Source organism: Neofelis nebulosa, chromosome 2 (assembly GCF_028018385.1).
Source record: "Neofelis nebulosa isolate mNeoNeb1 chromosome 2, mNeoNeb1.pri, whole genome shotgun sequence".
In the NCBI taxonomy this organism is placed as follows: Eukaryota; Metazoa; Chordata; class Mammalia; order Carnivora; family Felidae; genus Neofelis; species Neofelis nebulosa.
In genome coordinates this window covers 177,974,786-177,991,301 of record NC_080783.1, presented here as the reverse complement: position 1 = coordinate 177,991,301, position 16,516 = coordinate 177,974,786, and the positions used below count along the sequence as shown (strand labels likewise).

Here is a 16,516-nt window from a genome sequence, read left to right as displayed (position 1 = left end):
AGTCATTGCTCAGGACCCAGCATACCCCAGCCATCTCCAGCCCCCAGGCTAAATTAATTATTGATGGTCTGCATTTCTGCAACTCCACTTCTTACCTTATATTGTACTTATTTCCATAGCTCTGTGCCCACTAGACCATTAGCAGGGTCTTGAGGGCAGGAACCATATCTAGCTTGTCTCTGTGACACAGGGTCCAGCATGTGGTCCAGCACCTGGTCAAGGTGAGTTCTCCCTGCTGTGCCAAGCCTCAGGGGTAATGAAGATGAATCCTGTGTAGAGCTGGCCCTCAGGAAGCTCACAGTTTGATGGTTTCCCTGTTATTGAAATGGTCTTAGATCCTTCCACACGATAAGGTTTGTGTGTGTGTTTTTATGTTTTTAATCCAGGCTAGGAACATCAAGCTAGTCTCTGAAGCTGCCAGTGAGGATGAAGATTCAGACTCAGAAGATCTAGGTGAGCTTTCCCTGGATCGGCTCAGCTCGGAGAACCGCTATGGAGCCAGGCTGAGTGTAGATGAGCAGGGCAGGTTAAGCTGGCCTGTGCTCTTTCTGTACCCAGAGCACACCCAGTCGGACTTCATCGCTGCTTTTCACGAGGACTCCAGGTATTTACTTGCCCAAGAGCCCTTTGTTCTTGCTTGCGTGCTCTTTCCCTGCTGTCTCGGCAGAGGAAATTTTTGGTGGAGGAGGTCCGAGTATAGTTTAGAGGGTTAACAGTCTGGTTTGTCATAATCTCTCTATCCTGGAGCTCATTTCTCCCTTCACTAACTATAACTAGCTTTGTAGTGACAGACACAGGTCGCACTGTTGTCTGGACTGGGCTAACAAGCAGAGCACCACAGTAGAGTCTGCCAAGCCCTAATACATATCTCTGGTGAGATAGGAAGTCATTGTAGATAGTATATGCATGGTAACTGAAGTGTGTATTAGGAAAAATATAACTAGCAGTTTTAACATGTGATTTCATAGGGTTAATGCTTAGAATGCAGCTAAATGTAAGGTATGTTGTTAAGCCTGAGTTGGTTTAAAGAAAATTACTGTCATATAATAGGATAAGTGAGGGTTGCCTGGGTGGCTTAGTTGGTTAAGTGACCAACTCTTGATTTCGGCTCAGATCATAGTCTTACGGTTGGTTCGTGGGTTCAAGCCCCAAGTCAGGCTCCGTGCTGACAGCATGGAGTCTGCTTGGGATTCTCTCTCTCCCTCTTTCTTTCCCTCCTTCACGTGCTCGTTTTTTCTCAAAAATGAATGAATAAACTTGGGAAAAAAAAAAAGGACGAGTGATACACATACACATTTTGGCTTAAGCCAGATGGCTTTGGATCAGAATGGCTTGGGCCTGCATTTCATGTTTTATACATTTTTGATACCTCTATGTATGGGTGTCCAGGGCCTGTGATGTAGGAAAATAGATCATGAGTTACTGATACCCAGAAAGTACATGTTATATCCTTAGGTTTATTGATCATCTGATGGTGATGTTTGGTGAAACACCCTCTTGGGACTTAGAGCAAAAATACTGCCCTAATAATTTAGAGGTAAGAGATGTTTTACCTTGTTCCTATATGGGATTTTGGGAGGGGGGGGGGTAGGTTTTTACTGCCTTTAGAAAAAATTGTGTCAAATTATACAGAACATAAAATTCATTATTTGAACCAGGGCATACTTTCGTAGCATGAAGTACATTTAATTTACATGGTTGTGCAACCATCCCCACCATCCATCCTCATTTCATCATCCCAAACTGAAACACTGGACCTGTTAAACAGTAACTATTTTCTCCTCCAGCCCCTGGCAACCACCATTCTACTTTCTCTTTCTATGAATGTGACTACTCTAGGAACCTTCTATAAGTAGAACCATACACTATTTGTCTTTTTGTGTCTGGCTTATTTCATTAGCATAATGTCTTCAGGGTTCATCCATATTGTACCCTGTGCCAGAATTTCTTTCCTTTTTAAGGCTGAATAATACTCCATTGTTGAGACCTTTTTATTATTTTTTGTTTTATTTTTTTATTTTTTAAGTGTGTATATGTGTATATGTGTATTTTTTAATTTATTTTTTTAATTTACATCCAAGTTAGCTAGCATATAGTGCAACAATGATTCCTAGAGTAGATTCCTTAATGCCCCTTTACCCATTTAGCCCATCCCCCCTCTGACAACCCCTCCAACAGCCCTCAGTTCTCCATAATTTATGAGTCTCTTCTGTTTTGTCCCCCTCCCTGTTTTTATATTATTTTTGTTTCCCTTCCCTTATGTTCATCTGTTTTGTCTCTTAAAGTCCTCATATGAGTGAAGTCATATATTTGTCTTTTTCTGACTGGCTAATTTCACTTAGCATAATACCCTCTAGTTCCATCCACATAGTTGGAAATGGCAAGATTTCATTCTTTTTGATTGCCGAGTAATACTGCCAGGGTACTCCATACACACACACACACACACACACACCCCACACTTTATCCATTCATCCATCGATGGACATTTGGGCTCTTTCCATACTTTGGCTATTGTTGATAGTGCTGCTATAAACATTGGCCAACTAATATAAATATAAAGGGTGCACATATAAAGGGGTGCATGTGTCCCTTCAAAACAGCATACTTGTAGCCCTTGGATAAATACCTTGTAGTGCGATTGCTGGGTCGTAGCCTAGTTCTATTTTTAATTTTTTTGAGGAACCTCCATATTGTTTTCCAGAGTAGCTGCACCAGTTTGCATTCCCACCAGCAGTGCAAAAGAGATCCTCTCTCTCTGCATCCTCTCCAACATCTGTTGTTGCCTGAGTTGTTAATGTTAGCCATTCTGACAGGTGTGAGGTAGTATCTCATTGTGGTTGTGATCTGTATTTCCCTGATGATGAGTGATGTGGAGCATTTTTTCATATGTTGATTGGCCATCTGGATGTCATCTTTGGAGAAGTGTCTATTCATGTCTCTTGCCCATTTCTTCATTGGATTATTTGTTTTTTGGGTGTTGAGTTTGATAAGTTCTTTATAGATTTTGGATACTAACCCTTTATCTGATATGTCATTTGCAAATATCTTCTCCCATTCTGTCTGTTGCCTTTTAGTTTTGCTGATTGTTTGCTTTGCTGTGCAGAATCTTTTTATTTTGATGAGGTGCCAATAGTTCATTTTTGCTTTTGTTTCCCTTGCCTCTGGAGACGAGTAAGAAGTTGCTGCGGCCAAGGTCAAAGAAGTTTTTGCCTGCTTTCTCCTTGAGGATTTTTATGGCTTCCTGTCTTATATTTAGGTCCTTGATCCATTTTGAGTTTATTTTTGTGTATGGTGTGAGAAAGTGGTCCAGGTTCATTTTTCTGCATGTCGCTGTCCAGTTTTCCCAGCACCACTTGCTGAAGAGACTGTCATTATTCCATTGGATTTTCTTTCCTGCTTGGTCAAAGATTAGTTGGCCATACATTTGTGGGTCCATTTCTGGATTCTCTATTCCATTGATCTGTGTGTCTGTTTTTGTGCCAGTACCGTACTATCTTGATGATTACAGCTTTGTAATACAGCTTGAAGTCCAGGATTGTGGTGCCTCCTGCTTTAGTTTTCTTTTTCAAGATTGCTTTGGCTGTTGGGGGTATTTTCTGGTTGCACACAAATTTTAGGATTGTTTGTCCTAGCTCTGTGAAGAATGCTGGTATTATTTTGGTAGGTATTGCATTGAATATGTAGATTGCTTTGGGTATTGACATTTTAACATATTTGTTCTACCTATCCAGGAACATGGAATATTTTTCCATTTTTTTATGTCTTCTTCAATTTCTTTCATAAGCTTTCTATAGTTTTCAGTGTATAGATTTTTTTACCTCTTTGGTGTTAGATTTATTCCTAGGTATTTTATGGGTTTTGGTGCAGTTGTAAACGGGATCGATTCCTTGATTTCTCTTTCTGTTGCTTCATTGTTGGTGTATAGAAACGCAACCCATTTCTATGCATTGATTTTATAGCCTGCAACTTTGTTGAATTCATGAATCAGTTCTAGCAGTTTTTTTGGTGGAATCTTTTGGGATTTCCATATAGAGTGTCATGTCATCTGCGAAGAGTGAAAGTTTGACCTCCTCCTGGCCAATTTGGATGCCTTTTATTTCTTTGTGTTGTCTGATTGCTGAGGCTAAGACTTCTGATGCTATGTTGAATAACAGTGGCAAGATCGGATATCCCTGTCTTGTTCCTGATCTCAGGGGGAAAGCTCTCAGTTTTTCCCCACTGAGGATGATATTGGCGTAGGGTCTCTCATATTATGGCTTTTATGATCTCGAGGTATGATCCTTCTATCCCTACTTTCTTGAGGGATTTTAATTAAGAAAGAATGCTGTATTTTGTCAAATGCTTTTTCTGCATCTATTGAGAGGATCATGTGGTTCTTGTCCTTTTCTTTTATTGATGTGATGAGTCACATTGATTGTTTTGCCGATATTGAACCAGCGCTACATCCCAGGTATAAATCCCACTTGGTCGTGGTGAATATTTTTTTTAATGTATTGCTGGATCCAATTGGCTAATACCTTGTTGAGGATTTTTGCATTCATGTTCATCAGGGAAACTGATTTATAGTTCTCCCTTTTAGTGGGGTCTTTGTCTGGTTTTGGAATCAAGGTAATGTTGGCTTCATAGAAAGAGTTTGGAAGTTTTCCTTCCATTTCTATTTTTTGGAGCAGCTTCAAGAGAATAGGTGTTAACTCTTCCTTAAATGTTTGGTAGAATACCCCTGGAAAGCCATCTGGCCCTGGACTCACTTTTTGGGTGATTTTTGATTACTAATTTAATTTCTTTACTGGTTATGGGTCTGTTCAGATTTTCTATTTCTTCCTGTTTCAGTTTTGGTAGTGTATATGTTTCTGGGAATTTGTCCATTTCTTCCAGATTGCCCATTTTATTGGCATATAATTGCTTATAATATTCTCTTATTATTGTTTTTATTTCTCCTGTGTTGGTTATGATCTCTCCTCTTTCATTCTTGATTTTATTTATTTGGGGCCTTTTTCTCTTTGATCAGACTGGCTAGTGGTTTATCAGTTTTGTTAATTCAAAGAAACAGCTTCTGGTTTCATTGATCAGTTCTGTTTTTGGTTTTGATAGCATTAATTTCTGCTCTAATCTTTATTATTTCCTGTCTTCTGCTGGCTTTGGGTTTTATTTGCTGTTCTTTTTCTAGCTCTTTAAGGTGTAAGGTTAGGTTGTGTATCTGAGACCTTTCTTCCTTCTCTAGGAAGGCCTGGATTCCTATACACTTCCCTCATATGACTGCCTTTGTTGCATCCCAGAGGTTTTGGGCTGTGGTGTTTTCCTTTTCATTGGTTTCCATGTACTTTTTAATTTCCTCTTTAACTTCTTGGTTAGCCCATTCATTCTTTAGTAGGATGTTCTTTAGTCTCCAAGTATTTGTTATCTTTCCAAATTTTTTCTTGTGGTTGATTTCGAGTTTCACAGCGTTGTGGTCTAAAAATGTGCATGGTATGAGCTCAGTCTTTTTGTACTTGTTGAGGGCTGATTTGTGTCCCAGAATGTGATCCATTCTGGAGAATTCCATGTGCACTGGAGAAGAAAGTGTAGTCCACTGCTTTAAGATAAAATATTCTGAATATATCTGTTAAGTCCATCTGGTCCAGTGTGTCATTCAATGACATTGTTTCCTTGTTGATTTTCTGTTTAGATGATCTACTGCTGTAGGTGGGGTGTTGAAGTCCCCCACTATTATGGTGGTATTATCAGTGCGTTTATGTTTGTGATTGATTTATATATATTTGGGTGCTTCTGCATTTGGCACAAATGTTTACAATTGTTGGGTCTTTTGGTGGAAGAACCCTTAATTATGATAGAATGCCCTTCTTCATCTCTTGTTACAGTCTTTTTTTTAAAGTGTAGATTGTCTGATGTATGTATGGGTACTTCTTTTGTCAACCATTAGCATGATAGATGGTTCTCCATCCCTTTACTTTCAATCTGAAGGTGTCTTTAGGTCTAAAGTGGGTCTCTTGTAAACAGCATATAGATGGTTCTTGTTTTCTTATCCATTCTTTTACCCTATGTCTTTTGATTGGAGCATTTAGTCCATTGACATTTATTTTATTTTATTTTTTCCTGGTGGAGAAGGGAGACAGGTCCATTGACATTTAGAGTGAGTACTGAAAGGTATGAATTTATTGCCATTATGTTTCTTGTAGAGTTGGGAGTTTCTGGTGATGTTCTCTGGTTCCTTCTAGTCTTTGTTGCTTTTGGTCTCCCCCCACCCCCACCCATCTTTTCTCCCCTCGGAGAGTTCCCCTTAAAATTTCTTGCAGGGCTGGTTTAGTGGTCATAAACTCATTTAATTTTTGTTTGGGAAACTTTTAATCTCTCCTTCTATTTGGAATGACAGCCTTGGTGGATAAAGAGTTCTTGGCTGCATATTTTTCTGATTCAGCACCTTGAATATATCCTGCCACTCCTTTCTGGACTGCCAAGTTTCTCTGGATAGGTCTGTTGCAAACCTGATCTGTCTTCCCTTGTAGGTTAAGGACTGTTTTTTCCTTGCTGCTTTCATGATTCTTCTCTTGCCTGAGTATTTTGTGAATTTGACTGTGATATGCCAGTTGATGGTTGGTTTTTGTTGAATCTAATGGGAGTCCTCTGTGCTTCCTGGATTTTGATGTCTGTGTCTTTCCCCATGTTAAGGAAGTTTTGTGCTATGATTTGCTCACATAACCCTTCTACCCCTATTTCTCTCTCTTCCTCTTCTGGGAGCCCTATGATTGTGCTGTTGTTCCTTTTTAATGAGTCACTGATTTCTCTAATTCTTAAATCATGCACTTTTGCCTTAGTCTCCCACTTTTTTTCTGCTTCATTGTCCATAAATTTGTCCTCTGTATCACTAATTCACTGCTCTGCCTCATCCATCCTTGCCACCGTGGCATCGATTTGAGATTGCAGCTCAGTTACAACATTTTTTATTTCATCCTGACTGGCTTTTACTTCTTTTATCACCCCAGAAAGGGATTCTAATCTATTTTCGACCCCTAGCATTCTTATTATCATGATTCTAAATTCTGGTTCAGACACCTTGCTTGTATCTGTGTTAAGTCCCTGGCTGTTGTTTCTTCCTCCTCTTTCTTTTGGGGTGAATTCCTTCATTTTGTCATTTTGATGGCAGAAAAGGAATTAATAAGGTCAAAAAAATTATAATTAAAAAATTAAAAACAACACACACACAAATTCAAATAAATGATGCTAGATCCTAGGTGTGTTTCAGTCTGGTTGTTGAAAGATAGATTACAGAAAAAAGGGAAAAAGGGGAAAAAAGAAAAAAAAGGAAAACGTTTGAAAATTTGAAAAAAATGAATACAGTGAAATAGAATAAAATGAAATAAGTAAAATAGAATTTGAAAAATTTACAAAAAAGTAAAACAATAGAAAAAAATTAAAGGAAAATATTTTCAATAAAAATTGAAAATAATAAATTTTTTCTCTTTCTGTATTCAAGAAAAAGAAACGAAAAGAGGAAAAAAGAAAATTGAATAGATGGCCCAGTGAACAGACTGAAATACTATTGAAATTACATCATTTTCCCCTAGAAGTCAAACTATGAAGCAATTTATAGTCCATAAACTAAGCAGGCAGAGACACTTGTAGTGTTCCTGAAGAGTAAGGTTGGCCCAGTTGGGCGGGGCTTAGGGTAATGGTTCTGTTCCCCACTAGATGTCGCTGTTTAGCTTACTGGGGTGGATTGTTGTGGTGCTTGTAGGTATGTGCATGCGTGGGAGGGGTGAAAGTGGCATATCCCAGCTACCCTGTCTCTAGTATCAGAACTCTGTTCTCCCCAATCGTCAATTGTGCACCTGACCTTTGTCATCGGCTTCCGTCCACTCCCTGCTTTTATACTGTCCATGACCAAGCCCCAGGCAACACCTCCCTCCTGAGTTTTATCTCAGATGCAGCTGTTTTCCCTGACCCCTTATTTCTGAGGGACTGTGGCTTTGACCTGTTCTGCCCCTCTGCAAGAGGGTCTCACTGAGCAAGGGCCAGGTGCCTGCCCCCAGGAATGTTCATGGGACTGTGCTGCTAATGCCAAGAGACTGCGTCTGGGTGCCAGCCTGCCCCAGAAAATGTTCATGCAATCATGTAGCAGCAGCATTTCGGGGATTATGGAAAATCGCAATACATACCTGGCACCGGGCTTCACCCTTAACGACTTTGTTCCAGCACCAGCAAATGTGGTTGTTCTCCGGGGTCTGCTGGCCCAAGGACCCCCGGGCCTCACTCTGCCTCTGGGGATTTGCCCTTTCCACCAGAGCACTGTCAGGTATCAAGCTGCAGAGTTTGAGACTCTGTGCTCCCCCTGTTTATATAGAGTCTTAGTGGAATTTAAACCCCCTCCTTTTTTCTTAGTTCAGTCCCTGTGGCTGTTTCCACTTTCTCTCCAGCTGCTTTTTTTGGGGGTGGGGAGTGGGAGGTGCTTTTCCCATACTCTCCCTCTGTCTCCGTCCTCTTACCACAAGCAAAAATAGCTCCCTGTCCTCCGTGGTTTCTCTCTCCCCCAGTTAACCTTTCTGTGCCATGTACCTGCTGAGTTCTGTGGTTCAGGTTGTGCAGATTGTTGTGTTAATCCTAAAATCAGTTTTCTAGGTGTACAGGATGGTTTAGTGTTGATCTGGCTGTATTTCATGGATGCGAGATGCAAAAACAACTTCCATGTTCTTCTGCCGTCTTGGCTCATTATTTTTTTAAATCACAGCTTAGGGTACAAAGATTTTGTCTTCTAACCATTTGAGAGTAAGATGCCAACTGATGCCCCATTGCCCCTAAATACTTAAGCATCATTTCCCTACAGACAAGGATATTTTCCTTCATAATCCCAACCAACCACCAATATCAGGAAGTTTAGTTTGATACACTAGTTCTGATTGTGACACCCCATCTCAGCTGTCCCCAAACAAGGACACCCTTCTCATCCCACATGGGCTCTGACACCTCATCTTGGACAGCTGTCCTAAAAGGTAGCCCTTATCACCTGGGTTAGGCTGGCCAGTTCCCAGCAAGCTTGCCCTCCACTGGCCGGGCTCACTCCCGGCCAGCCCTCCTATGCAGACATCTTCCTCACCCTCTGTGGGCTTTGACACCTGCACAGGGCCGTCCCGTGTGGACATCCTTCTCATCCTCCTCGGGCTGTTCCCCTGCTTTGGGCTACTGTGCCTTTTTTCCCCCACATCTAAGAGGTCTAGGACTGATTGCTAGGGAAGCAAAGGCTCACAGGCCTGGCCTTGAATCTTGGTTTCTTTGTTTACTAGCTGAGTGTTGTTAATGAATCCTTTTTCTCCCCTGATCCTTGGTTCTGTCTTTGGAAAAAAGTGGATCCGGTAATATGTTTCTCGGTGTTATGGGCAAAGACTGAGTGCTTTACATTCCACAACTCTATAGAAGAGCCATTCAACTAATAACAGTTGCCTTCTCTTTAGCTTTTCACTAGACTTGGCCTCAACACGTCTAGTGCTGCTGAGGCCCTCTGTGTCTGATTCCTGCACCTTTATTCTTCTTGCAGATCTACTTTGAGGATGATGGTGGGACAGAACTCTACCGGGTGCCTCTCAAGAGCACCCTGTTGCACGTGCTGCAGCACCCCAGGTGAGCCACCTTCATGAGGCTGAGTAGACCAGGGAAGGAGCTTAGGCACCATCCCAGGGATACAGCCAGGTTCTCATTGCACTGCTGACTAATTGCCTTGTACTGCTTTCCCTACTGCCCTGGACATAAAACTGAGATGGCAGCCATGGAGACTGGTTCAGGTCATTGGCCAAATAGGCTTCAGTGTGACTCTGCTCATTACACTGCAGCCAGGACACCCTCAGACTGGGAGAAGCGAATGGTGCTGGTCTGAGAAGGGACAAGCTGCCTGGCTTTTGTACCTGAAAACAGCAGGGTTGGCGCTCTTTTCCTAATTGTGCCCGTGTCCCCTGATACTGTTATATGGAAAAGAACATTGGTTCTTCAAGTCAAGACACCATCATTTTCGAGCTGTGGGACTGTAAGCACATACTTCCTCCCTGAGGAGGTTTCCTCATCTTTAGATTGGGGCTGATAATTCTTGCCTACATTTGTCTCAGGTACTTGAGAGCCAGCAAGAGAGTAGGAGTCACAGTAGTTTTGTAAACTGTAAAGGGCAGTCTTGTTGTAAGTGTGTCTTTGTTAGTAGCTGTGGCAGCCAGTTGGATTTGGCTTCTGTTTGTTCAGCTTTAGGGTGTTCTGGACTATGAGGGAATCCCCTGGGTAGATTTCAGAGTTGACTCTTGGACTATTTTTCCCTAAGCTTTGAGCAAAGCAAATGTCTTGCATTTAGGCTAAAGAAGCCCACTGTGTTGGACATGAGGGTGGTTGGGTGTGCTGAGAAAGAGGCTGGAAAGCTGGGTTGGAGCCATGCACGAAGGCCTTGAATGCTCTGTTCCAGAGCATACTTTATCCTGATCGTGGTGGTGTATGGAGCCACAGGGGATGTTTAGGTAAAACAGAGTAGCGTACAGATCATATGTACTATTTGATGGTGAGGCAGGAGGTAAGGGGTGGATTGTAGAGAGATTTCAGAGGCAAACTGGATAAGAATTGGTAATGTGGTGACTAACTCAGTAGTGGGGATCTAGCTGGTCTTGATGTTTCTGCTTTGGCTTGGCAGGTGAAGATTTCTTCAGATAATGATATGACTTCTCTTGGCAAGTGGTGTTTTTGTTTTTATTTTTGTTTTTTGGTGTTAAATCCCTCTTCCAATCCATAGACAATTTTTGAGCTATTCCTTTTTTCCATTATTAGCAAATTACTACCACAAATTTCTTTAAATGGGCTTCACACTTAGCATGGAGTGTGGGGCTTGAACTCACGACCCTGAGATCAAGACCAGAACTGAGATAGAGTTGGATGCTTAAATGACTGACCTACCCAGGTGCCCATTACCACATTTCTTTAAAGGCCTGAGGTCCGCTCTCTCCCCATCTCCAAAAAAGCTAAACAAAGCAGATCTGTAAAGGAAAGCCAATCTCATGCTTCTTAGAAAATGTAAATGCTGTTGGAAATGTTTACTTTTTAAATGATTGGCATAGGCAAGAGGCTACCCAGGATAGGTTTTGGGTAATTTCAGACGTTGAACCGGGTGAGCCAAAATATATAGACCCCTCTGTCCAGATCCAAGCACATTGGGTAATGCTAATACCCCTCAGTCTGGGAGGCCGAGGCCTTGCCCACCTCTCTAACCTGCCCCACTCTGCTTGCTTTACGCCCCAACAACAGCAAATGCTCTGGTGACCTGCACCTCCTGACGTTTGCTCCCCCATGTCCCATCACTACTACCCCCTTTTCTAAATTAAAGTACACATGGACACAGCATCTTCCGGGAAGCTTTTCCTGATTCCCCTTTCCTATAGAGGGCATCATGCCCTTTGGGCTAATGCTGTATCTCACAAATGCTTCTGTGATTGTCTTGCTGTCGTTAATTATTTCTCTATGTCCCTTCAGGACTTGAGCATGGGATGGTTTTTGTTTTTGACTATTTCGAGACAGAGAGCATGAGGCCGGGCAGGGAGAGAGAATCCCAAGCAGGCTCTGTGCTGTTAGTGCAGAGCCTGATGCGGGGCTCGATCCCACAAACTGTGAGATGATGCCCTGAGCTGAAATCAAGAGTCAGATGCTCAACTGACTGAGCCACCTAGGTGCCGCACCCTTGTTTTCTAATCTCATTTCAGCACAGAGCCCAACTTACCCTGGGCACACACTTGTTGAGTGAGTGAATGAATGAATTTGAATGAATGAAAGTTTGCTCTTATAGTCTTATTTGATGTTTAGCTACAGGCGTTCATGATGCTAGAGGACTGGTCCAAAGGTTCTGGCTAGGTTGTAAGAGGGAGAGGGTCATGCTAATTTGCCAGATATGTAAACAACCAAACGAATAAATGTGCTAAACTTGCATTTTAATGTTGACTCACACCCAAAGGTTCACCTTGAATGTTGTTGGGAAGGTGCACGGATGATTAAGATTGCAATTCAATTAACCCCTCTCTTTTGTTGTGTTCACTGCAGGTACTTTGTAAAAGCCCTGATACCAGCATTTTTGGTCTGTGTAGGAGCCTCTGGTTTTTCTAAGAATTACGTCCGGGGGAAAAAGGTGCATCAGGTAAAGTGACTGAGCCAGGCCCCTGGATCTCATCCCTCACTCTCCTCTGCCTGGAATCATCTGAACCCAACACTTCATTTCTGCCACCCTGGGGACAGTCCTTCCATGCATCATGGTGGGGGAAGAGCTGCTGACTTCCCTGAACTACATCCTCTTTGCTCAGTGCCAAGTTCCAGCTGGTCTCTACTCTCCCCTGTTGATTCAAAATTGTACCTTGGTCATGGCATCCTTGGAGTCACTGTGAGCTGTGTTACCATCAGCCTCCATTCCCTGAAGGGACCATCTTACCATTACCACAGGAACTGACCTGTAGACACAGGCTCAGGATCCAGTGCCATGGTTCTGGACCTTAGTGGTGTTGGCAGCCTCAGAGAAGCTCTCAAACCACGCGAGTAATTTTAAGGCATTCAAGCTTAGAGACTCCAGCCTGCAGGTATTTCATGAGCAGAGAGGCTTGCTGTATGGGGACGGTAGACCCTTGGAGTGAGATGGGGTCAGGAAAGCCAGTTCCTGTTTCTGCACCTGTAAAGACCTATAAATGGGTCCAAAACCCCTAAAAAGTTGACCAGTTTTTCTAACCTGTATGGTAGGGAGAACTGTGACAGACTTGTTCCCCTTCAGTGTTCACATTTTAGGATTTTGCGCCTCTTAAAAATCTTTGCAGTTGAGTCATTGTCATAGGTTGTATATTTGTCTATAGCCATTTGCCTCCTGCTCCCTAGAGGGTAGTACATGGCCTCACCTGCAGCCCTGTGATGTCTTGCAGTACCTACTCCACCCACCAGGGGATGCAGAGGGATGTGGGTGGACGTGTCCAGACAGAAGGTTGGTAAGTTCATGTGCTTTTCCTTCTGTCGTGAACATATTTCCCAGGTAGGGGCTCTTCCATCAGCCTGGGTACCAGAATGGCAAGACACGTGGAGCAGAGCTGAAGCAACTGGCCTGTAGAGTCGATTGTAACGTGGACTAGAAATAAATGTTGTTGTAGTAGTAAGCAGTTTGTTACTATAGCAAAGCTAAATAATACATCATTAAACTGAAACCTGCTGCTGTCCTCAAAATCGAGTAATTTGAGGTTTTGTGCCGTGCACTTCATCATCTTTGAAGGGCAATTTTTTACAAAGAACCATGTAGCCTTCCTTCCAGGTGCAGGTGACTGCTTGTGGCTGGGAAGCAGAAGTCCAGTCTCCACCCTAAGCCTAGCTCAGGCCACACGGAGGCCATTCTCTCCCCCGCTGCCTAAGTCAGCACTGTGCAAGAGGCCTAACAGCAACCCTAGCGGGCACTGCAGGCTTCTGTGGAGCAGCAACCTCCCTGTCCTGGGGTAGAACAGGCCCCCGTGTGCCACCTCACTCATCTTCACTCATCTGTGAAACAGACTGCTTTCCCTACTCCTGAGAAATGAAGTTCCATGACTGTCATCCCCACCACCCAGCCCTTTCTTCAGGCTCCTGGTGGGCCCAGTTATCAGCCAGCTTCTGGCTGCCTTCTCTTTAGGCCCTGCCCCTCCATCCAGCTAGGGTGAGTGGGAGAAGCAGAAAAGGGAGGAAAGCGACTTAGCTTGGCAGACAGACCACAGCTAGGGTCCTGGTGGCTGCTGACTTGCTGTGCCTGGGAGGAAGGGATTGTGCTTGGAGCCTCCATCTGTAACATGAGTCACTGTACCCACCTCACAGGCTTATCTGTGCCACCTGTGTGCAGATTGGTAGCATTAGACCAGTGATTCTCAGCAGGGGTGACCTGCACCCCAGGGGTACCTGCCAATGTCTAGAGACAGTTTTGGTTGTCACAACTTGGTGGGATACTGCTAAACACATTCTACGGTATGTAGGACAGCCTCCACAACAAAAGTTATCTGGCCCAAACTACCAATAATGCCGAGTTTGAGAAGCACTGCACTAAAACTTTCAGAAGGCACGCTCTCAATGGGCAGAGGCCAGATGGGGATTTGTCTTAGTGCCCAGGCCTGACACACAGTGAGTGTGACACACCGAGAGCTCCATGTGCATGAAGTGGATAAATAAACGAGTGAAGGAAATGATGAGCAAAAAAATAAAACCAGAGTCCTGTTCTGAGGCCCCATCTATACATACGCAGACATCGGCATTCCCAGGCTCAAGCCCATGTACACACCTTACACCCCCTCCAAGAAGGCTTCTGGCCTCCCCAGCCCGTGGGCTCTGCCCCTTCTGACCTCTGCCGTCCTCTTTGGTCTCCAGGGAGTGGATAGAGCACAAACTTAGGAATGGAGCATGGAGGCTAGGACTAGAGTTGGCTACGGTTAGGAGCAGGGGCCCCACTGGCCTGGCATGAGCCCCTGACCCCCTCCTCCACTCACGCAGCTGGGTCCCACGGGACATGTGGCCTGGCCCTCACCCTCTGCCTCACGGCCGCCTGTCCCTACCTGGGACTCCATCCCAGTCAGAGCTCCCTCAAAGACTCAACCATGGGACCACCTTATTTTACAGATGAAGAGGCCCAGAGGGAAGGAATGGGCAAGGCCAAGGCATCAGCATTCTTCACATCCCTGATTTGAGGCAGAGCCTTTCCCACCACCCAGGGGCACCACCTCATCACAGGACCAGGGACACAGGTGGGACCGCCAGACTTCTGTGTGGTTACCTCTGTTGATTTGGGGTGGCAGCTGGAGAACCTGGGGGTGGGGCAAGGCCCCTTTAAGCCACCCCTGAAACACTGCTGGCAGGTACACAAGGGCAGGCAGGGAATGGGGAGGAATTGTGGCTGTCAACAGCATTCTGGCGCTGTGCAAACCTGCTTTCTCTTCATTATGACAGCCACACTCTCAGGTCCCAATTTTAAAAATGATATAAAATGATCCCAAGTTTATAAAGGAGGTGGGGGCACACGGTCTCACTACTAGTGACTGTCAGAGCCAGGATTTGAACCCAAGCATCTCACTCCAGAGCCCACCTGCCTCTTCTTCCTTGTTCCTTTTATTCTGTTTACAAACACTGAACCTAACTGGCACCAACCAAGGACAGGGCATTGAGGCCCAAGTGCATCAGGCAGCCTCTGCTCTCAAGATCACGCTGTTGAGTAGATGTTACAAGTCTAACCCTGGACTGGAAACTGCTCCAAGGAAGAGAAATACAGCCACAACAAGCAAGTCCTCACCCCTGCTCAGAGCCCTCAGCAGCTCCCCATTCCCTCATAAACACTCTCGGTGTGGCACTCAGTGCTCTTCAGAATCTGGCCCCAACCACTTCTGTGGCTTCCTCTTTCCAACTGCCTTAGCCCAGCCATCCTGGACACAGTTAAGCTATGGGGCAGGACAGTGCCGTGGCTTAAGTATTACCTCTGGACCCAGGCTGCCTGCCTGCCAATTCCAGCCCTGCAACACACTAGCTGGTGGCCTCAGGCACCTCCTTGGGCACTGTGCCTCAGTTTCCTCACGTGCAACACATATAGCATAATAGCACCTACCTCACACAGGAGCTGTAAGGATTATGTGAATTATTCTATGTGATGCACATGAACAGAGCTTGCCTCAAACTAAGTGCTCAATCTGTGCCACTTATTTCTTTTATTCTCTAATCATGCCACGCTCTTAGCTTTGGACCTTTGCACATTCTGCTCCCTCTGCCTGGAGAATTCTTACTCTCACTTCTACCCTTGCCTCCACCCCCAATTGTTCCTTTTCTGTCTTTTCTAATCTTTACTCAGGCCTGGCTGCCTCCTCCAGGATGCCCTCCTGGCCGCCTATCTCACATGTCCCACGGCACCTGTACTATTACCACACTTGTCACACTGCATTGTAATTGCCCACTTACTGGATAGTTACTCCCACGTCTTTGTAAACTGAGTCCGGGGCCGTGAACTGTATGTACACTTTTGTACCGCCAGCACCTAGCACAGCACACAGCAGATACACAACAAATAGTTACTGACTGATGGCACAGAGGAAGGGGTGATAAATTCTAAACAGACTGGGGGGGGAAGCCACCACACAAGATGGATATGCGCCATGAGGTTGGGGAAGGGACAGGGAAGGGTGGGGAGTGGGAGTTGGAAGGACCCCTCAAGCAATCCTGGCATATTCCAGGGGGAGTGCATAAGTGGCCTGGCTCACTAGTAACAGCTGCCATCTACTGAGCACTTAGGATATGCCAGACAGTGTTCTAGGGTGCTTTGTGTGGGCTGACTTGCTCACTCCTGACACTTCCAGGAGGCAAGTAGTTTACAGAACCATTTTACTGACAAGAAAACCGGCACAGAGAGGGTAACCTGCCCAGTGTTAGCTAGCTAGCGAGAAGTAGAGCCAGAACTTGAATTCACAACTCCCCTAAGCCCTTTAGGATACATCCGCAGCAGTAAGACTGGGCCTCTGCCTTGCAGGAGTTGGCACTAGACCCA

General features: G+C 44.5%; 1 protein-coding gene across 1 annotated transcript in view; it reads left to right on the top strand.

The window, feature by feature from the left end:
- The window catches only part of TTC4 (tetratricopeptide repeat domain 4), a 29,950-nt gene extending 17,582 nt beyond the window's left edge, over positions 1 to 12,368 (top strand). Inside the window, exons 7-10 of the mRNA XM_058717306.1 lie at positions 387 to 604; positions 1,456 to 1,537; positions 9,530 to 9,612; positions 12,049 to 12,368. Coding sequence (XP_058573289.1) covers positions 387 to 604; positions 1,456 to 1,537; positions 9,530 to 9,612; positions 12,049 to 12,151 — 486 coding nt within the window. The 3' untranslated portion in view covers positions 12,152 to 12,368. The remainder of the gene's footprint in view (positions 1 to 386; positions 605 to 1,455; positions 1,538 to 9,529; positions 9,613 to 12,048) is intronic.
- The last annotated feature ends 4,148 nt before the right edge of the window (positions 12,369 to 16,516 follow it).